This window comes from Hippoglossus hippoglossus, chromosome 5 (assembly GCF_009819705.1).
Source record: "Hippoglossus hippoglossus isolate fHipHip1 chromosome 5, fHipHip1.pri, whole genome shotgun sequence".
Taxonomy (NCBI): Eukaryota; Metazoa; Chordata; class Actinopteri; order Pleuronectiformes; family Pleuronectidae; genus Hippoglossus; species Hippoglossus hippoglossus.
The window spans coordinates 2,414,515-2,434,732 of record NC_047155.1 but is presented as its reverse complement, the minus strand read 5'-3'; the positions used below and the strand labels follow the sequence as shown (position 1 = coordinate 2,434,732).

Sequence of the window (20,218 nt, the reverse complement as noted above, 5' to 3'; positions counted from 1 at the left end):
ATCTAATGTTGGAAAGTATTTGTGTGCTTCAATACAGTCCAGATGTGTGTGTGTGTGTGTGTGTGTGTGTGTGTGTGTGTGTGTGCGTGTGTGTGTGTGTGTGTGTGTGTCTCCTCACCATTGTCTCCACCATATTAGTCTTGTTGTTCCTCAGCGTTTTGACGGTGTGGAAAACATCCACGATGTTCTGCTGCTGGATCATCTCGTTGATGCTGCAGATGGCACAGAACGTTCCAGAGCGTCCTCCGCCGGTACTGAGGGGGAGAGGGGAGAGGGGGAGGAGGAGGGAGGGAGGGAGGACAGGAGGTAGTTAACATCATCTTCATCATCATCATCATCCTCCTCCTTCTGTAAACTGAGGTGAGAAAGCCTAAATTCAGCTTCCTGATCATAGAGGGAATGAAGAAGGAGAGGAGCCATGTGAAAAATGACCTCAGCTGCTTTTGAGTCCAACTAGTCAGAGACTTAGATTCTCGTCCTCTTCAGGAACTTGTTTTTATTTTTTCTCACCCTGGAAACTCTGCTATCGAACGTGTCCTCCTCCTCCTCCTCCTCCTCCTCCTCCTCCTCCTCCCCCTCCTCCCCCTCCTCCTCCTCCTCCCCCTCCTCCTGTAAAACCCTGAACGGATTTTAATACGACAGATTTGCAGAAGCAAGATGTTTGTTTTTGTCTCTATCTGATAAATGTGTCGGTCTGTGTTTGAACAGAGAAAATACTTTCTGTTGAGATCGTAAAATACCGTGTGAGTGATGGTGATTGTTCATTAGATTTGATTGAGTGATTTAATGTGGGTCGTGCGTGTCGTCGTCGCAGTGCATTACAGTCACAGATTGTTTAGAGGAGATTTACTCAAACTGTATTTTAATTAATGTTAACAATCAGGTATCTGAGTTCAATAGGTGATAAAAAAGTACGTTATCTTTAAATATGTGTTGATGACCGGGGGGGAAAACAATAACGGTAGTTTAGAATGAGACAACTCTATCCCTCCTGTCTTCTTGTTGACGTTTGTAAACAACAGCTGAAGACTCAATTATTCAAAATGACATTTTCCGATGTTGTGAGGTCGAGTGGTTGGATTGTTTTTTGTACCTTTGCCCCAATTCAGTTGTTTTCTTCCCTATTTGCCTTTTTGTCGGCAGATTAACACAGAAACTACATTTCAGTCAACAGGTTTTTTTTATGTTGATGTTCATTCTTTGACCTTTTGAGACAAATCATGTTTCTAATCTCGTGGTTTGTTCCTCGTTATAATGTGAACACTTCTGTCTTCAGGGTAAAGGCGTCAAATGTCAACACATCTATGCAATAAGGGGATGATGTGGCCAATCAGCCACCGTGGAGGTTTGCCCTCTATGCTATGGTGTCATTATAGACACTTAGTGTTTAAATAAAAATGTATAATCAGAAGTAATTGCGTCTCTAACAGTAGAATCAAGACGCTTAAAAATGAAAATCACTGCACAAAACACGTCCAGGTTCCAGAAGCTGAATTCAAGACATCATGAAAATTTAACGAATTTAAAGAACAACTATTAAAGTTCAGAAAAAGGCAAATTGAGACCGAGAACGACAGGAAGTGGCAGATTGAATGTTCAGCACAAAGAAACCTGTCAGGCCAAAGAGTCCGAGCTCGGCTAATGGACTCAAGACGTCTGAATTCATTTCTCAAAGTTAAATTAGACTTAATTTAAAGACTTCGAATAGACGATAACTTGCAGCAATGGACAAATGTTCAGAGATATAAAGGTATTCATGTGTTGACTGGCTCTGAGCCTCAATCTGCAGCCAGCGCTCTGCCAGTCAACGTCAGAGCAGCCGGCATGAAAGCAGCTCCAGACTCTCCCGTCTCACCTGGTTCCAGCTCAACTGCTCCACTATTCACTCTGAATAAAACATCCAGGTGCTGAGTGGCAGCAATCACGGGGGAAAAAAAATAAAATGAATCGCCCGCTGCTGCTCTGCATTAACACCACGACCATTAAGAGCTGTTTTCCAATCAGGATCCTTAAAAAAGAAAGAATCTGATTTCATTAACTTAAAAAAATTCCACGACTTGTGAAGAAGCTTTTTGGAATAAACAGTAGAATCTAATTCTAGAACGTATTGCTCTGACAGGCAGTCGTTTTCATTACAATGCATCCCGACTGTGAATCTGTGAATCTGCTTTGGAATTAGAAACAAACCCTCAGGAGCTTGGATGTGAATGTTTGAGACTCAAATTTAAATTGCAAAGATTTTTCACTATTTACTTCTTTTCTGACTTCCTGTTAGTTTTATGTGTCAGGTGCTCGCTTCAATTTAAAAAGGATCAAATTTGAGGGTGAATACATTTCACATCAGAGCTGTGAGTTGCGTCTTTGGGCTAAAAAAAAACAACAACTAATCAACTAACTAATTGCTGCAGAACATCCAGAAAACCCAATAAAATCGAGACTGGACAAGACTCCAAGTAATGAGGGTCAAGGCAGAGGAGTGGCTTTCCCCTTATTTTCTATAAATGTACAAGAGATGTTTTAGCTAATTAAAATCTGTCTGTCAACAAAACCTTTCAATCAAAACAAGCAGCTTTAATAAACCGGCACAAGAACATGAACTAACTGCGGCTACAAACTGCAGAGGATTTCACAGGAAGGTTCTTCCTCACGTCCACAGTGACGATCTTTCTGCTGTTGTTTGTTTTACAGGTTTGTCGTATAAATATATAAAACAGGTCTGTCCATTTGCAGCAGCTACAGTTTACATGAGAGTGTAACAGTCAATTCTGATGCATTTAGTTTGGGGCTTGGTCACAAGTGAAAGTTAAAATCAAAAAAATGAATCTACAAAAAGCAGGAGAAATGTCCTTTTGATTATTCTCTGGAAAAGGATCGACTGTGGATTCGGATCGGGAAGTGGGATCACTACAAGAAAGTTAAATCGGGTGGAAAATGTGTCCAGAAAGATTTTAATAACCAAACCAACACTGAAAGGTAAGATTAAGATTCTAAACCATGCTATATACTATTGATTATGACTTATATAACCTGTGTTATATGTTCAGACGTCTCTTCTTTTGATTTGCGTTATTTCTCCGTCTTCCTGAATGCAGCTCACGTTTTTGTTTCATTCTCAACGATTCAGGGACTCGAGTGGAATTCAGTAATCAGTTTGTTTGGTGCCACAACAATTTCTGAACTAAATCCTGCGCAATAAAGATTCTGGCAGAACAATGTGCCGGTCAATGTCGTCGGTTAATACGCGGAACCACATCACTCGATTTAAGCTGCTGCAATATTTGAGTCGTCTGTCGTGAGTGGACGGTTCAATATGTTTGTTTGTCTCCTCCATCTTAAAATGTGTATTTCTATACCGCGTGTGTAAATGAAATAAGCCGAGCGAGAGAGAGATTACTGTGTTAAGTGCTCTGCTTCTCAATTCTCCACGAGGTCCCCACAGTGTGATTTGCTGAAAATGAGACATGTGTTCAGCATTTAAAGACCCATCAGACTCCAACCTCTCGGACAAGTGGAGAGCAGGAAAAAAAATAATCAATTTCACCAACTACTGATTGAACCATCATGTTTCTCCTTATCTCTGGTATTACTGAGTCTGGGAAATCAATAGCTGGGGCTGATTAGCCAGCGCCGCCGTCTTTAGCCAGAAGCAGAGAACGGCTTTCATCCCCGTCACTCACATTTACTGGCTGCAGCGTGACAGCCGGGGGGGGGGGGGCAGGAGACGGCGCTTATGAAAGAAAATTGCTCCTGAATGATTTTGGTTGCCTGCATCTAAATTTACCACCATTTTAATATAACAAATGAATTTGGGCTCATTTGAAAACGATGGATTGAGTTATTGTGTAGAATTCTTTGTCCGTTTCACACAGGACAGAGTTAAACACTTGAAATCGATGGCGGATTGATTGAAGTAACGGGTCAAACGATGGGATGTGAACTGTCTCTTTGTTTCCACACCGTGACACCGTGACACTTCACCACCGGTCCGGTGCATTAGGGCCAATAGCTGAGTTAAGAGCCCACATTTCACAGAGTTAGCAGCAGTGGTCGTGGCTCAAGCTCTTATAATTATATAATAATAATAATAATTATAATAATACGTTTTATTATACAGCACCTTTCAAATATAAAAGGCAGCTCGAAGTGCTTTGAAATATAATCGAATACGTGAAATAAGATCATTAAGAACACGTTAGCAAAAACATAAATTTAAAAAGAACTAGATGCTGGAAGATAAAACTGATTAAAAGCAAGATGACAGGAAAACGCTGTTTCTTTCAATGACTGTAGATGTACTAAAATTACTTTTTCTAACATTTAACTTTGTTGTGATCCAGCAGTGAGCAAAATATGGACTGACAGTTGATTTTGCACAAAAATATTTATAAAACTGTCCCTTAATAACACAAAATAACTGGTTTCTTACCAGATGTAACCAGTGCAGGCGACACAAATCTACACGGATATAAACGTAGAAACAATCTATAATCAATATATTTCAGATTCTTTTGTTCTTAAAGTTTGTTTTTAACCAAAACTGTGTCAAAAAAAAAGAAGAAGCAAACAGAAGTTCGCAGCAGCTACAGGAAACAAATCAATGCCAGTTCTGATTGGACTAACGAGCTGTGGCAGAGGAAGCTGATTGGATGAGCACCAGTGATGTGCTCAGGGCAACGTTTGGAGTGTGTGTGCATGGGAGCGTCTGTCTGTGTGTTATTGTTGCTGAGCTTCCCTGGAATCTCTTGTATATGGATTTTCCAGCCTCCAGCATTGAAGCTTCATTTGTTCTGCTCAGATAAAAACAAACATTTATATAAACATGTGGGAATATATATATATATATGTATATATATATATATATATGTGTGTGCATTAAAAGATCTGCTGTAACTTAAACAATACTGGATGTAATGTGAATAATTGCATATAAAGAATGTCATATCAACACTGTACTAGAATGATGTTCGCACACTTCAGACGTATCCGGACTGTGATGAATGTTGAGTTCAGGCCATTCGTATGTTTGACAGAAAGAGAAATGGACGAATCCTGTGATATCGTTTATTCCATATATCATCTTAATGGTGGTTGTATGGTTTTAGGAGTATGTGCTTTGTTCTTGAAAGTGTGTGTGTGTGCGTGTGTGTTCTTTCTACGAGAAGTGCACTTTATCATTGTTAAGTGTATCTCAAAATCTCTCACCTCTCAGTGTCTCACACACGCAAACACACACACTAAGGGCACTTTTGTATTTCTTGGATCTTGAGTTGATTTATCATCCTGGTGAGCAGCGTTTTTTTTACCCGTCCACATTTACATTTACTCGTTTGGCAGATGCTTTTATCCAAAGTGAAAACTGAGGGACGAGCCTCAAGCTTCAGTTCAGTCCGGGACCTTGAAGTAAACACTAAGTGCACAATCTGTTCAATAAAACAAACTTTGCTAAGAGTGGAAGCAATTTCAGTCATTTCAGCCGCTTGTAGATCGTTTCATCAGCGAAGAACCGCAAAAACAAGAAGTCTCATCTCCTCCTGGACCATCTTTAAGGTCTTCACTGTGCATGATGGAGGCCAAATGTAGTAGAGTAAGAAAACCATGGCCTGTACCAGGAGCTGAGCCAGGTAAGGCCTGAATATCCTTATGTTGCATAGTGCAACTCCCACCGGGAGACAGATGCAACACAGTCAGAAAACTGGTCATCAAATGTGACAGAAAGGTTTCTCGTGACCCTGGTTGGGACGAGAGAAAGTCTGGGAATGTCGTGGTGGAGAATGATTTAAAGTTCAGTTGTAAAGAAGGGAGCTTTCCTCGTTTCCGTCTGAGACACAGACAGAAGTCTACGTGGGGCCTGTGAGATCAACTGGTGGGAATGACAGGTGATAACAGTGATATGAGGAGCAATGAGAGTGGGTTATTGAACCTAAGGAACAAGTGTATATCACAAACGAAAGGGCCCCCAGCACTAAGCCTTGGGGCACTCCTGTGGAGAGAGGATGAAAGTCTTTCACTTGTTTCCCTACTGTTTTATCCCATTTTCCCAGCATGCATGTGTTTCTGTGTGAACTTACAGGCAGTGCACCACAGTCCTCCCATCTCCGCCGTCATACTGCTCCTGCCACTTCGCCAGCCTCCGGACCAACTGCAGGATAGAGCGCTTGGAGAGGGGCGTGTCCCTGTAGGCCGGCCAGCCAATGAACTGGAAGTGCTGCACCAGGCGGTAACCGTCCTGTGGCTGAGGAGGAAGAGGAGGAAGAGGAGGTGTGAAGATCAGGAGTTTTATCACCATAGCTGTCATCGCCACAATCAACGTCATGCAGTCACCCCATGGGGAATGTAGAAGTGGGTAAACAACAGAGAAACCTCTCAAGTGCTCCAGTGTGTGTGAAATACAAAACCTCATATCATTGTCTTCGTTGTGGTGCAGCTGTTGTTTCTCAAAATTAAGATCAAATCGTATTCTCTTCAGAAAATAACGTGTTTGAAACCTTCATAAACCTTGATTACCTTCACAGGACATCACTGGAAAGACGAGCACGTCGGTGTTTTATTCTTTCTACGTTATAATTTGGAAATGACTAAAATGTTCTTTCTGAAGCTGTGATTGTCGACACTTACGATCTTTTATCTGCAACTGATCCCGTCTGTCCAAACCGAGCGATGATTGCAAAGTGTTTGAAATGAATTTTGGCCAAGTAATCTAATCTGGTTTAGTGGAATCTTAAAAAATGTAAATGTTGTTAGGTCTGAAGTGTTTTAGGTAGAAGTGGAAGATGGTATTTGGTCGTGATCGACTCGTGATACACACAGAACCGTTCACAGGCCTTTTGTGTTTTAATTAGTTCTTGTTTGTGCATAAATTATTGTTTCAAAAGAAACAGGATTGGACTCAACAAAGACGACATCTTGTGAAGTATAATTCAATTTCATGGCAGACAAAATGTTTTCAGCCGCGTGGCCCGAGGCGCTTGGCATCCGGCACCAGAAATACCAAAACCTGCCGTCGCTGTCAGAGCGATTTCCCACTAGGTTTGCCAGACACGCACATGCACGGTAACGTTTACACACAAAACAGATACGGCAGAATCTTCTCCTCCAAATCCTTCCCCCCTCCTCTCAACACTTTTATATATACACATATAGTATATACTCTCTTCCTCAAAGTGTTTCTCCTCCCTCACTCTTTTACTATCTCCTTCCTCGTGTGATGGCTTAGTGGTTGGTGGTACAGACTCGGTGCGGTCGGCGCTGCTCTCACAGTGTGAGATGGGCTGTTGTGGCGATGATATGAGCCATTTCACGCTAGACTGCTGATGTGTTCGAGAGGAGAGAGAGGGAGAGCACTAGAAAATAGAGAGCAGGGTAGTGGGGAGTTCACTAAGCACTAGAGGAGCTTGCAGACAATAGGGCAGAGCTGGAGTTGTGCCGTCATGGATGGCTGATAAAATGAGATGAGAAGGGAGTAACAAGAGGAAGCGTGAGGGGAGGTGGTGTGGGAGGGGGGGGGGGATCAAAGGGAGAGGTGAGTTGAGAAAAGAACGGAAGAAGAAAGGAAGAGATGAGGAACAAGACGACTAATGGAGAGGAATCTTCACATTCGATGGAGAACTCAGTAAACCAGGACTCTGTGTTCGCCCGGCTGCTGCGGTGAGTTTGTGATGCAGCTGGTTTCATCTCGCTTGTTGCTTCGAGGAAAGTAAAGGTCACGTGAAAATGAAAAAGGCCCTTTTCTGTGTTCTTATATCCCGTTCCGAGGTGCATCTGTTGTTATCTGTCAAATACATGTCGAGGAATACATCTGAAAACTCAAACCCTTTTGTGTTTCTCTCACACGTATGGCAGGCGATCTCTAGTAGCTTAAAGTTTCACTCCACATCCATTGTTGTGTGTGAAACTATAAAGGTCTGATGATATCACACTGGTTTTCTTTTTTAAGGGACAAGAGTAAAAATGTATGCAAAAAAAACATCGTGGCTTTAAAAGTGTGTAAGTCTGTTGCCCTTTTATAGATCATAAAAGTGATAAGAAATCCTGCTTCCACCTTTTGGCAGGATGTGGTTAACATGATAATAATGGAATTGATCCCTGACCTCAACCTCAACCTCAATCCTCATCATCCAGCTTCAGGGATCAGCCTCAGAATCGTCTTGAATAAATACATTTTAGAACAAAGGGACATTTTATATGGTCCACAGCTTTGGTTTAAGACCTGTGAAGGTGGCTGACGGTGGCTGACGGTGACGTGTGGACATACCCGGGCCATGTTGCAGATCCTGAAGATCCGGTTGATGATGTCTTCATCGATGTCTGCTGATATGAACTCCACCTGAATGGGACCATAGCAACACGAACTCTTCTCTGGCCAGTACTGCATACATAACTGAAGGGGAAGAGATGGAGTGAGGAAGCAGGAAGAGAAAGAGTAAAACAAAAAAAAAGGGTTTTAACGGATCCATTCCCATGAATTCACTTTCAAAAAGCATAAATAAATAACACCAGACATGTTTTCACAAATTCTTGTGAACTGAATTTGCAATTAACACTGGTTGGAGATGAGGAAACTAAATCTAGTGGTGGTGACGTGATTAAATGTGTTTCTTCAATTTTCTTACTAACCCTTCAGGCAGAAAACATTCAACAAATCATTGTTCCCCAAGAATTGTGTAGACGAGAGGAACAAAGACACTTATTATTATCTTGTTAATGACAGAGTGAGAGAGAGACTGTATATTTATAACTAGAATAATAATATTAGGATCTTAGACCTGGAAAGAATTCTATAGGTTTACAAAAGTTAAAATTTGTTTCTCTTCCTTCTAAGTTTAAGCTACGAATGTACAAAACTGTAACTTTCACCGTTGTTAAGGAGAAATTCTAATTCTAACTCTGTCAATACATATTCTTTAAAGTGATCTCTTGGTGCATGTGAAGCTACTGTCGGTGTCTCGGCTCCTGGCTGTTCACCGTCTCACTCTGAAACCCAGTTCGACGACTTTTACCTGCGCTGCGTCCATCTCATTGAGCATCACAATGGAAGAGCAGTTGTAGTCGAACACCAGCCTCCAGAAGTCCCCCATGGTGTTTGGCAAAGGATGCTGGGTAACGATGAAGGCTGCCGGCTGTTTGTGGCTCTGGCGTGTTGAGAAGAAAAAACATCAAGCGTGACACAAGTGAAGGAAACGCCGTGAACGTATTAACGTCCTCTGTTATTCACTCACATCCATTAATGCGGCGTTGATGTAATTGGAGCTCTCTCCGTCCACAGATATGAGGAAGGGCAGACATCGGTCCGCTGATAGGACGTCCATGCTGCGGTTCTTGTCGTGGTTCCTGGGTAGCAAACCCACGCTGCAGTCCTCTGGACGGACTCTAGGGGTCACTATATTCAGAGTCTGGTAGACGGAAAACAAGGCAATTAACCCTACTACTAATTAAATAAGATAATAGAGCAAAAGACCTGCACATTGATACGATGAAATTATCCTAAAAGTGACCGATGCCGTGTTTCCGTGCTCACCTGGAACTCGTCTTTAATCTGGCTGGAGTTGGTCTGTGGGTCCAGTCTGCTGATGTTGTAGTAAATGGCTCTGAACTCGCACACTGGTATGGCTGTGTTCCCACATAGACACGCCTCCAAGATGGCGTCGTGAACGAACACGTACTGCTCCTGCAACACGATCATCACAGGGGAGTCAGACAACCACACACATCTCAGGCTTTCATGGGTAAACACAGGTTAAGCCCGGAACTTGCACGAGACCCCGAGACTCGGCTGCAGTTTCTCACTGTGAGCGCTGACACCTCGTGGGACGCGGCTCCGCGTCGTCTGACAAACTCGAACACGACGCCGTGAGCACAGCTTCCGTTTGCTTTGCACACTCGTGCTCTCTCAGCAGCCTCGGAGTGAATTAACGGGGAGTAGTGCTTCGCCCTGCAGTGCTTCTGTTGCTCTGGATCAAATGTGCTCTTTGTGCTCCGACCAACGAGCTCGCTGCTAAAAGCATCAGCCAACAAGAGCTGCAGCCGCCACTGTGCATGTTAATGCACCTCCCTCTCTTTCTGTCCCGCAAGTTCATCTAGTCTTTCTTTCTCTGCCTCATGGTTCTCTCTCACTCTTCCTCTCACACTTGTCTTTGTCATCTGCTGCTTCATCTCTGTATCTCTGTCGAATGTTAGCGATTGGGAGGAGAGTTTTAAAAGCATCACTGAGATCATCTCTTGTGGCCTTTACCTACTGTAGTCACACACACACACACACACACACACACACACACACACACACACACACACACACACACACACACACATACACACACACACACACACTTTCCTGTTCCTTTTAAAAGATTAATTGCTCTGCGTTGTGTGCTGCAGGATTATAATAGCTTCAAGCAGCTTCAGCTCTGACACAAATTGCTCCCACACATATTCAAAAGGGAGGTTAGGATGCATTTAGCTTGGTTTCAAGAGGCATAAAACACACATGTAAGTGTGCACACACAGATACACACAAACTAAAGTAGCTTTCATATCAGTGCTGTCATATGAAAACACTCTGAGTGTCGCCCTGGGTAACTTTTCTGAACCCAGCTCTTCTGAAACCCATTCACAAGTCAGTTCCAGCCTCGGGCTGCAGGCTCGAGCTGTCAGTCGGAACACGAGGCTGTTTATTCCTGGTAAAGTTGACTTTTAGGATATGAAAGGTTTTCATCAGTGGCACAAATGGAATGCAGAGGCGGGACGGATTAGGTCGGCTTAAGGTAGCTTGAGACGAAATGAATATTTCTGTTCCGCAGTGAAACGTGTGAAGAGACAGACTCTCAAAGTGATTGAAAGTGCAGAATAAGAACAAATGATGACACTGTGTAAAGGACAGAAAGTAACTGACAAAACGACCTGAAATGAAATATAAACCTCAAGAAATCAGGCAGAAAACTTCACTAATTCATGACTCAGCTTGGTTTACTAATTAAACTCGTGATGTAATAGTAATAGAGTCGCTGCTTGAACACTAGTTGAACCTCATCAGTTCAGTGAAGAGACTGAGTTCTAACTAACTAAAGGAATTACAAATGAATGAAATCACTTTGGCCCTGAAGAAAGTTAAGTAGTGTTAATATAAAAAGTAATTTTAAGTTTTAACAACTATTTGGAAACGTAGAAACAACAACGTGACGACAAACTTGCCGTGTAGCTGTGTGTGTGTGTGTCTGTGTCTATATGAAAGTAATCTATTACTCAGCAGATGTTTATTACCCATTAGCTTGAGACACAGTTATAGACTGATGATATAAAGCAGACAGAAATCCCGAGACTCTGTTTTTAACCTTCAGCTTCTCCAACACTAAATACAGACACACAAACTGCACAAAGCATGAGCTCACAAGACAAACTGGGCACCATTACCACATAAATCTAAAAAGATGTGGAGGTGGACACACTTTCATTCCGCCTACAAAGGTCCGATTGTGTAATAAAAACAGTGTTTGTGTGTCTGTGTACACGCACCATCACCTCTGCCCTGCGCCAGGTCACCTCTGATCTACGTGCTGTTACATGTGTGATGCATTGTGCGTCTGTACACCCACCTCCGTCTGCACCATGTTGACTCTCTGTGATCTCAGCTCTCGGATGCAGTTGAAAATGTCCACGACGCCTTCGTTCTCTGCCATGTCCAACATGATGTCCACCGCAATGAAGCAGCCCGTCCTCCCTGCACCGGCGCTGCAGGGACACAACCGCCTCGTCATATTCACACACATCACGTCTTTGGTGATGACACCCGTTGTGTAGGTTTGAAACTGCCCCCAGTTGTTATGAAAAGACTTTTGCGGAACAAAGCTGCAGCAGAGATTTATGTTTTATAACTGGAAAAACACGTTATTAATAATCTTTCACTAGAGGTCAGGTCAATGCAAACATGTTTTCAGATCAATGAGGATTCTCCTGAAGATCTTATATATATATGTGGGAGCTTATATAAGGGTGGACTCTCTACCTGACACACACACACACACACACACACACACAGTTTAATACCCCATGTCAGGTGTTAAGGCGACACATCCTGAACTGTAATTCCTTGAGGGAAAAGACGGATGGAGGGACAGACGAGCAGATGGATGGATGGAGGGAGAGCAGGGGGGGGGGGACCGGTGGGAGGAGGTTAGAAGAAGAAGTGGTCGTCACCGGGGAGCGATCGAGGGAGGAAAGGAGGTGCAGATAGAGGGATGGAGCGGGAGAGCTGAGAGGATGAGGTATGGAGGGATGAGGAGAGGGAGGAGAGAGACCTATCTTTCACTTTGCAATCCCCCTGACAGTCCCCCATAGACAGCTGGAGAGAAGGGGGGAGAGAGAGAGCAGGGGGGGGGGGGGGGGGGGGGGGAGAAGGGAGAGATAAGAGGTGAGAGAGGGAAGGAGAGATGGAGAGGAGAAAGAGAGAGGAAAGGAGGGGAGCGCCTCTGCAGATTACCTGTCAGCCCCTGTGATTAATGTTGAGAGCAGAATCCTGCTGGGCCTCCGCGTGTGTGCATGTGTGTAGGTGTGTGTTCTCAAAGCCTCGTGACACAGGCCAACGGCGTCACGGCGCCCCCTGGAAATTGGAAGTGATGGCCATAAGTTCCTGCCTGTCCGTCCACATACCGCGGCCGCGTGTTTACGACGCCGCTCGCCCTGTTTGTGTGTCCGTTGTGTGTCTGAGTGCAGACTTCTCCTTCCATCAAACGGCCGCTCGGTCTCTGTCCCCGTCGTTTACACCTCCGCCCGGTTACAGGAGCAGAATCCTCCGTGATGAACAAGCTGCCTCGACTCCTCTGCTTTTTCAAAGTCTCACGTTCTTACACTGAGTTTTCATTTACACTTCTCTTACTTTGTCATTCTAGTATAATCCGCTGATTTTTTTAAATGTCCCTGGACATTGCACCGATGGAGTGTGTGTTTTCTTTCTTGTTTTTAATTTTGTGTTTTTACTATGTGCCTCAGAATTGCCCTCTGGGGACAAATAAAGTTGTTTTTGAATTTAAAATTTAATAGAAGAAATTGCTAAATAATAATCTAGTAAATATGCAGAAACATGCAAAAAAAAAACTATAAATACAAAGGTAAAAAGGAACTGTCCTAAACTGTTGAACTTATGATGTGTGAATAGAGACCGTCCTAAACGCTATAAGCGTGGCAGGGTTAGTAGTTTAATTCCCTCTCTGGCCACTCACGGATATTTGTTGCAGTAAGCCGGGCCACTAAATGAAATACATTAAATTAAAATGCCTGTGGCAATACGAGGAATCTGCTCCGAACCCTTTTTTTCATAGCTTGTCAGGGTGCTGACCTTTTCAAGCTCGAGCCCGCTGACAGCCCGGCCCCCTGGTTGAACTGCGACGTCCCGTAAAGAACAGAACATGCAGGTTAAATGTATTGCCACCATGGGGATCTTCAAACTGTCATTTCTCTGTTCTTCCTCCATTCCGGGTAGATGATGATGGCGGCGGCGGCGGCGGCGGGATAAAAGCAGGCGGGAGGTGAATCTCTTTTCTCTTTTTTCTCTGATGGGCACTTTTTCTAAAGGTTAACGCCATTGATCTAATTTACGGACGAGGGAGATTGGTTTGTGTGTGTGTGTGTGTGTGAGATCGTATTGATACTGATAACCTGATAACTTGTTTTATTGGAGGAGGAACGGGGGGGGGAGCGGAGGAAAGGAAAAGGGAAAAAACTCACAGTCTGAAAAAGATGATTTGCTGTGTGCAGCTTTGATACTATTCAATATAACAGCTTTGTTATTGAATGATACAGATTCAATTCTCATCTGATTTATTCTAAAGTAAAAAGGGCATAAAATATAGCTTTTAAAAATGGGAATTTACCGTCTGCTAACATGGTGGAGGAGGGTTTTAAACCTGTACCGTTTTTTTTTTGTGTGTATCAGTTCACAAAACAGTGTTTATTTTTGTTTTATAATAACTGTCAATGACCTATTTTAGACATTATGCAAAAGTACAATAAGTGTGTATGGTCAGGATGATGGGTGGTTAGAATATGACATGAGGAGTTTATCTTTAAGCTGTTTAAGTCTAATTCAAATGAATTTATCCTCATAGAAAGTAAACACCTGAACAAATAGTCTCTCATGGACCAAAGCGCAGAAATAGTTCCAATTAGCACAATAACAACAAAACATAACAACTCTATGTGTCGAACATAATTACTGGTGATTATGGTGCTGAGTGTACACACGTATGTAAACACAGTAAAAAGTGATTGGCATCATAAACAACAAGTTTAATCCTGATTTTAAATTATGTTAAACAAAAAATTGGTAATATGCCTGAAATAAATCAAATCAAAATAGAAAACATGTTGACAGACTAACAAACGAACCAGAGGAACAGTGTGTGTGCTTGTTTTTAACGCTTTGTGTTCCACTGGCCCCGTGAGACTCTGCACGGCCGAGTGAGACGCTGTGTTTGTTTGTCTCCTCGTCTCTGCCGCCACCGACCGGCAGCGTTCAGGGAGTTGAGTTTACCTGCCGAACCAAACCTGTAACTGTGCGCCTGTGCTCTCACCTGCAGTGCGCCACTATGGGCCCGGCGTCCGGCGGGTTGAGGAACTTGACCTGTCGTATGAAGCCCAGCAGCCCGGTGGCGTAGCAGGGAACGCCGTGGTCCGGCCAGCTGGTGAAATGAAACTGACGGAGCTCGCGGATCTCGTGGTGACCCTTCTGAAAAGAAACACACGCAGGCGTAAGATTCTGCCTCTTCGTGAAAAGCCCACGGCCATTTGGTGAATCTCATCGTGGCTCTTTTGGGGGGGGGGGGGAGACAAGGAGACATATCACGGATCTTTGGCTTCCTACGGAGAACAAATCGATCTCGTGGATGTGGAGATTGGCTCTCGGGCCACTTCTGGGAACAAGAGGCTCATTTGCCTAATTTACAGGGAAATGTGAAGAAGCCGATGGACATTCTGACTCAAAAAAAGATGAAGTGATTTCACAAATCTCACGATGGCCCTTTTAGGAAAGGAAGTGTCACGGCTCGGTTCAGCCGCCTGATTTGAAAGGAGTGAAAGAAGATGATATCTAACAGGCAGTTTTGGCTCCTTTCGGCGAGAGCTGAAATATCACAAGTGCTCGAAGATGAACAGAATAATGTGTTATTGCAACTATGAAATTGAATATACTGGGAAAAACACTTTGATTTCAGCAGTGAAGAAAGATCCTGCTGGCTGGAGAAAAAGGGTTTTTTAAAGACTGAGATTAAAAAATAAATCCGAATTGCAACTTTCTCAGAGATATGGAAATGGACAGATTAGTGCATGACAATAGAGATGATAGGGAAATGAAAATGGCAAGAGGCTTCGATTGTGGCGCCCCATGTGATAGCATCTCGACATTTTAATGACGGACTTTTGAGAAACACGAAGAGCTTGTAAATACTTTACTGTGTAACAATGGGAACGTTAAGACGACATTCTGACGCTTAATAGATTGATATTAACAAATTGTTGTCTTCAGTGTTTCCTGCTCGACAGGAGAAGGAACAGGACTTTAGTTCGGGCTCAGTCCAGATCCTGCTGCCGATGGTGCGACGCAAGAAACTTTAAAGTCGTAATTACGAGAATCACTCGTTTCTAGAGACCTGATTTTCACGGTGTATGAAAAAAGTAAAAAGTAAAGAAATGTTTATGATGTTATAAGTAACAGTAGTTTGTCTGTTCACAGGATTACACAAAAAACCACTGAGCCAATGCGGTGAGGATTGATGGAAGTTAAGGACACTGGGATTTGTTTGTTTTGAAATGTCCTCGTTTTTGGACAATATGACTGAAACAGGTGGAAACACAGCCGACCTTGTGGAAAATTAAGATTTATAAAGTTGCTGCACCGGTGGTGAGTTCAAGTATTACAACAATTCTTTCTGCGACATAGTTGATAAAGTCCGATTTAAATTTTAAAGCGGCTATCGTTGTTTTTTTCTCTAATTAAATTGTTATTATCATATTAATATCATCTTCATGGTCCGACTGGTCCATAACTTCACTGATTTGTTCTCACAGCTGTGATATTGTGTTGTTTTCAGGCCACAACAGGCGGCAGATTACAGAGAAAACCCGACTATACACTAACGAAGGGCAGAGTTAGCAAATATCTGTTTAACATGGTGGTTCTATTAGCAACTAAAAGACAGATGCATCCATTGAGAGGTGGTGGAGCAGAGAAATGGAGCTCAAAGAGGAAACCTATTGGATTTACAGCCACCAGGGGGCCAGATGATCACGTTTATCTGTAACGTATTAACTTGATGTTAATCGACAGGATTGTTGAAGCTACTAAAGAAGCGATGTCGTGTCAATGTTGGGTTGAGAACCTGTGTCTGCTGCCCCAACAGGCCCACAAATCCAGGACGTCACACACTGTCAATGAAGCTTCTGGGACAGCTCCGTGTACTCTGTCAAATTCAGACCTGTCGGGTTGAACCGTGTAGCTTCGACGGTGCGTGCCACCTTGCTGAAGACAGGCGACTACACTCCAGCAGCCTGAAGGCTCCTAGATCCGACTCCGAATCCTGACGGGCATCTTGGGGCATCCAGCCACGTCTCTCCTCGTGGGACGGATACATTTCCCAACTTTTTGACAGCTCCAAAATGCGGCATTAGATATGTATGACCCTTTTCTTCAGCTTCCAGCCGTTAGAGTCTCCGCAGCACCACAGGCCCCTGTTTTAATAATTCACGCCGATGGATCGTCTTATACTGTTGGAAACTACAACAGATCTTAAATGGAGGGAGCCGCGTCCTCCTCAGTTCAGTTTACTCTCCGAGAATAGAACCGAGAGGAAATTGCTCTTTTGAAAGCGCCCGTTCTGTTCTGGTACAGACAAGGTTGCGGTGGATTGTTTGCTTTGGCTGAGTTTCTTGTGATCACTTGAGAAGCCGGCAGACGCGAGAGAGTCGGAGGTAGAGGTCAAGAAACAGAGACACACAGAGATGAGAGGTAAAGTGAGACGGAGGAAAAGTGGTGTCGTGGGTAAGGATGAAGACACGGAGACACACAAAGAGAGACAGAGACGCAGGGAAGCAGACGGGAGAAAAATAAAACCCAGAAAAACCACGAGGTGATTTGATAACTCGACTTTCCATTGATTTGCTCTCTTGTGATGTTGAAATTACTTCTCTAAATCGATAGACGGCAGCCAAGGCCTCACAACCATGACGGGTGGGCTTAAAAAACATAAAAGCATCAATTTTTACCATTCTCTTCATATTTAAAATTTCTTATTAAGACAAATTTGCAACGGCTGAGGGACAGAATGTCTCATTGTTCTGCTGTGAATCTTCATGATGCACAAACATTAAAGTTAACAGCAGGACACACATTCTCCTCAGTTCTATTCCAGGTCAACAAGTCCAGAAAATGTAAATCGTTTCAGTGGTTTAGCTGCTGGTGAATAACAAATTATACACACAGCTAAAACCTCTCAGATGCAGCTCGCTTTGAGGTTTTAGATTCCTCGAGCACTTTATTAGGAACACCATTCTAATACTGGGTTTCCTCCCGTTGCTCTCAAAACATCTCCAGGTCTTTGAGATAAGACTTCATCAGTGTCTGCTCCAGGTTTACACCATTTCTACGATATCATTTCTGATGTTCTACCACATCCCAGTGGTGTGTTACTGGTTTCTGGTGGTGAGATGGTAAAGTGTGGACACAAGGCGGACAGCACCAATACTCAAGATATGACTTTGGCATTCAAACTGTGATTGAATAGTTTTAAAGCTGACCTTGTGACCTCACACTCTTTTGTAGGATTTTATTTCAACGTGCGTTTCCGTGTTTTCCATCAGATGCTTAAACGGGATTCCATAGATTGTACAAATCACATAGAAGATAAATAAAGACTCAAAACATCGAGGGTAAATGTGACGGTAACAAAGTTCAAGATATGAATGAAAGGGAGATAAACTAATAATCACAAAGGAATCGGGACGGTGGCTTAAAAGTACAAAAGACATATAATAGACATGATGGCACAAACAGCTTCTATAATCAGAAAACTATGATTAAATGCAATACAATGAATAACAGGACGATAAAGACATGGACTATACTGGTTTATGGAGTGGTCCGCGTTCGGCACCTGGTTAGGTTCGTAAGAAGATTAAAGTTCAAGGACTTTTTGAAGTTTGGTTACAAAAGGCCCGAACAAACCGTTTATCTATAAAAAAAAGCCCATATTTGTCCTTTTCCAGACAAAATCAATCGCATATCACTGGAAGAACTCCTTCAGTTAGAGTGTTGAGGAACAACACAGGAGGACCAACCGATCCCCGGAGACATGTGAACGTGGCCAACAACAGGACGGACACGCTCACAGGGAGGTTCTATAGTTGCACATACAGTAAACAGGCCGTTCTGCAGCCCCCCCCCCCCCAGTCCATCTGTCCGATCTGTGTACTGTGTGTGTGCTGGTCCTCAGAGCTGAGTGTGTTGGCCCGTGGACTGTGTGCACTGCTCAGTCTGGTCTCTGCTGTGATTCTGTTTGCCACTGTTTGCTCTGTCCAGATCCGTGAGCCACAGACCAGCCTGTGTTCTGCTGCTCTGGACGTGATCCATTGGACGTGTCTGAGGCCTGTTTGTTGACAGGGTGCGAAAAATACTATGAAACTATGGTTTGTACGAATTCTTCAGACGAGTGTCTGACCCCTTCAGGCTGTGTTTGGTTTCCTGTGATGATTTCATGTCCGTCATGTGTTTCTCAGATTAAATTATGATTCTCTTGTGATTTCCATCCTGTATCTCTACACACACACACACACACACACACACACACACACACACACCCTGTCATCCTCAGTGCTGAGTTAATCTCCTTGGTCGTGTCATTAACAAACCTTTTCATTAAGACCCTGTTCTCACTACTCACTGCAATTAAAGCTGTTTAACTGTGATGCAGAACCTGGAAACTCTGCTTACCTCCGTCTCTCACACACACACACACACACACACACACACACACACACACACACACACACACACACACACACACAGTCGCAAATCCTACTGTAGTTTAAAGATAGTGAATTTCGTATTAGTGTGTGTGTGTGTGGTGTGTATTTCTACTTATTCATACAGCAGAATGACAGGCATTTCAAAAGCAGCTTTCCTTTGAATTTTTGAGTACTTGGGCGGACACACACACACACACACACACACACACACACACACACACACACACACACACTCAGAGGTGGTATGGATTAATAACTTGCTAAATGAGCTGACAGCGAGGACTCGAAGACTCGTCTTCATAAGCTGCTTTCACACGAGTGACGGGGGGGAAGGAAATACAGGATTGGAGAAGAAGTAGAGAGACACACAGAGGTAGAGAGAGAGAAACACACAAGACAGCAGGAAGGAAAGATGACGTATCACACGCGTGTGGAAATAAACATGCAGTGGTGAAGTGTTAATATATATTGTTTATGTTTTTATTTGTCACTGTACAGTTTTAGCTTCTACTTGGAAAAAGGAGGGACCCTAACCCTAAGTTAGCAATTATTATTATGAAGCAGAATATGTTTCCTTTAAATGAAATAAATAACTATTGAAAGAGGACTTTCAGTATCTGTCTATGCTGTTCTGACAATGTTTTTGTAAAGTATATCAAACAAATGAGTAGGTGAAAGTCATACGCGGTGAAATAAGAAACAATGGATGAACCATGATGAGGAAGAGCGACAGTGAAAGAAGAGACAAGGGACTGAAAACAACACAGAGTGGTTCAGAAAATCAAGGATTTGGATCCGAGCCCTGTTTTCTTCTCGTGAAGTGTTTACGCTGATTTCCATTCACTGTATAGAGCCTCGGAAAACTGCAGCGCAACAATGACGGCACATTTTCTGCTCTCACTCGTCTCTTCTCCTCTGAAATCCCTCCCGCCTGATTACAAGGGCCCCAATTACGCTTTCGAGCGTCCTCTTAAACAGCGAGAAACAAACAAATAACAACACTCGCTTGCCTCAAATCCCCAATCACACATCGGCTATAATGGTAATCCAGGTTTCGGTCTTTTGAAAAAAACATAAATAAATGGCAGCGATAAGTTACGAGCAACAATGAGAGAAACTGAGCAGCTTGAGAACATGAAGGGGTTCAAATCCTATATGAGGTCTGATGGGAATAGACCTCGACTGATGAAACATCCGGGTGCCATGTTCAAATCCT

The 20,218-nt window shown here is 43.2% G+C and overlaps 1 protein-coding gene across 1 annotated transcript in view; it reads right to left on the bottom strand.

Moving 5' to 3' along the window:
- The window catches only part of LOC117761158 (receptor-type tyrosine-protein phosphatase T-like), a 136,860-nt gene that overhangs the window by 554 nt on the left and 116,088 nt on the right, over window positions 1-20,218 (bottom strand). The window contains exons 21-28 of the mRNA XM_034584819.1: window positions 14,559-14,713; window positions 11,586-11,721; window positions 9,515-9,664; window positions 9,216-9,389; window positions 8,997-9,128; window positions 8,252-8,377; window positions 6,069-6,232; window positions 119-254 (exon numbers count right to left, since the gene is read on the bottom strand). Of these exons, the coding sequence (XP_034440710.1) occupies window positions 119-254; window positions 6,069-6,232; window positions 8,252-8,377; window positions 8,997-9,128; window positions 9,216-9,389; window positions 9,515-9,664; window positions 11,586-11,721; window positions 14,559-14,713 (1,173 nt within the window). The remainder of the gene's footprint in view (window positions 1-118; window positions 255-6,068; window positions 6,233-8,251; window positions 8,378-8,996; window positions 9,129-9,215; window positions 9,390-9,514; window positions 9,665-11,585; window positions 11,722-14,558; window positions 14,714-20,218) is intronic.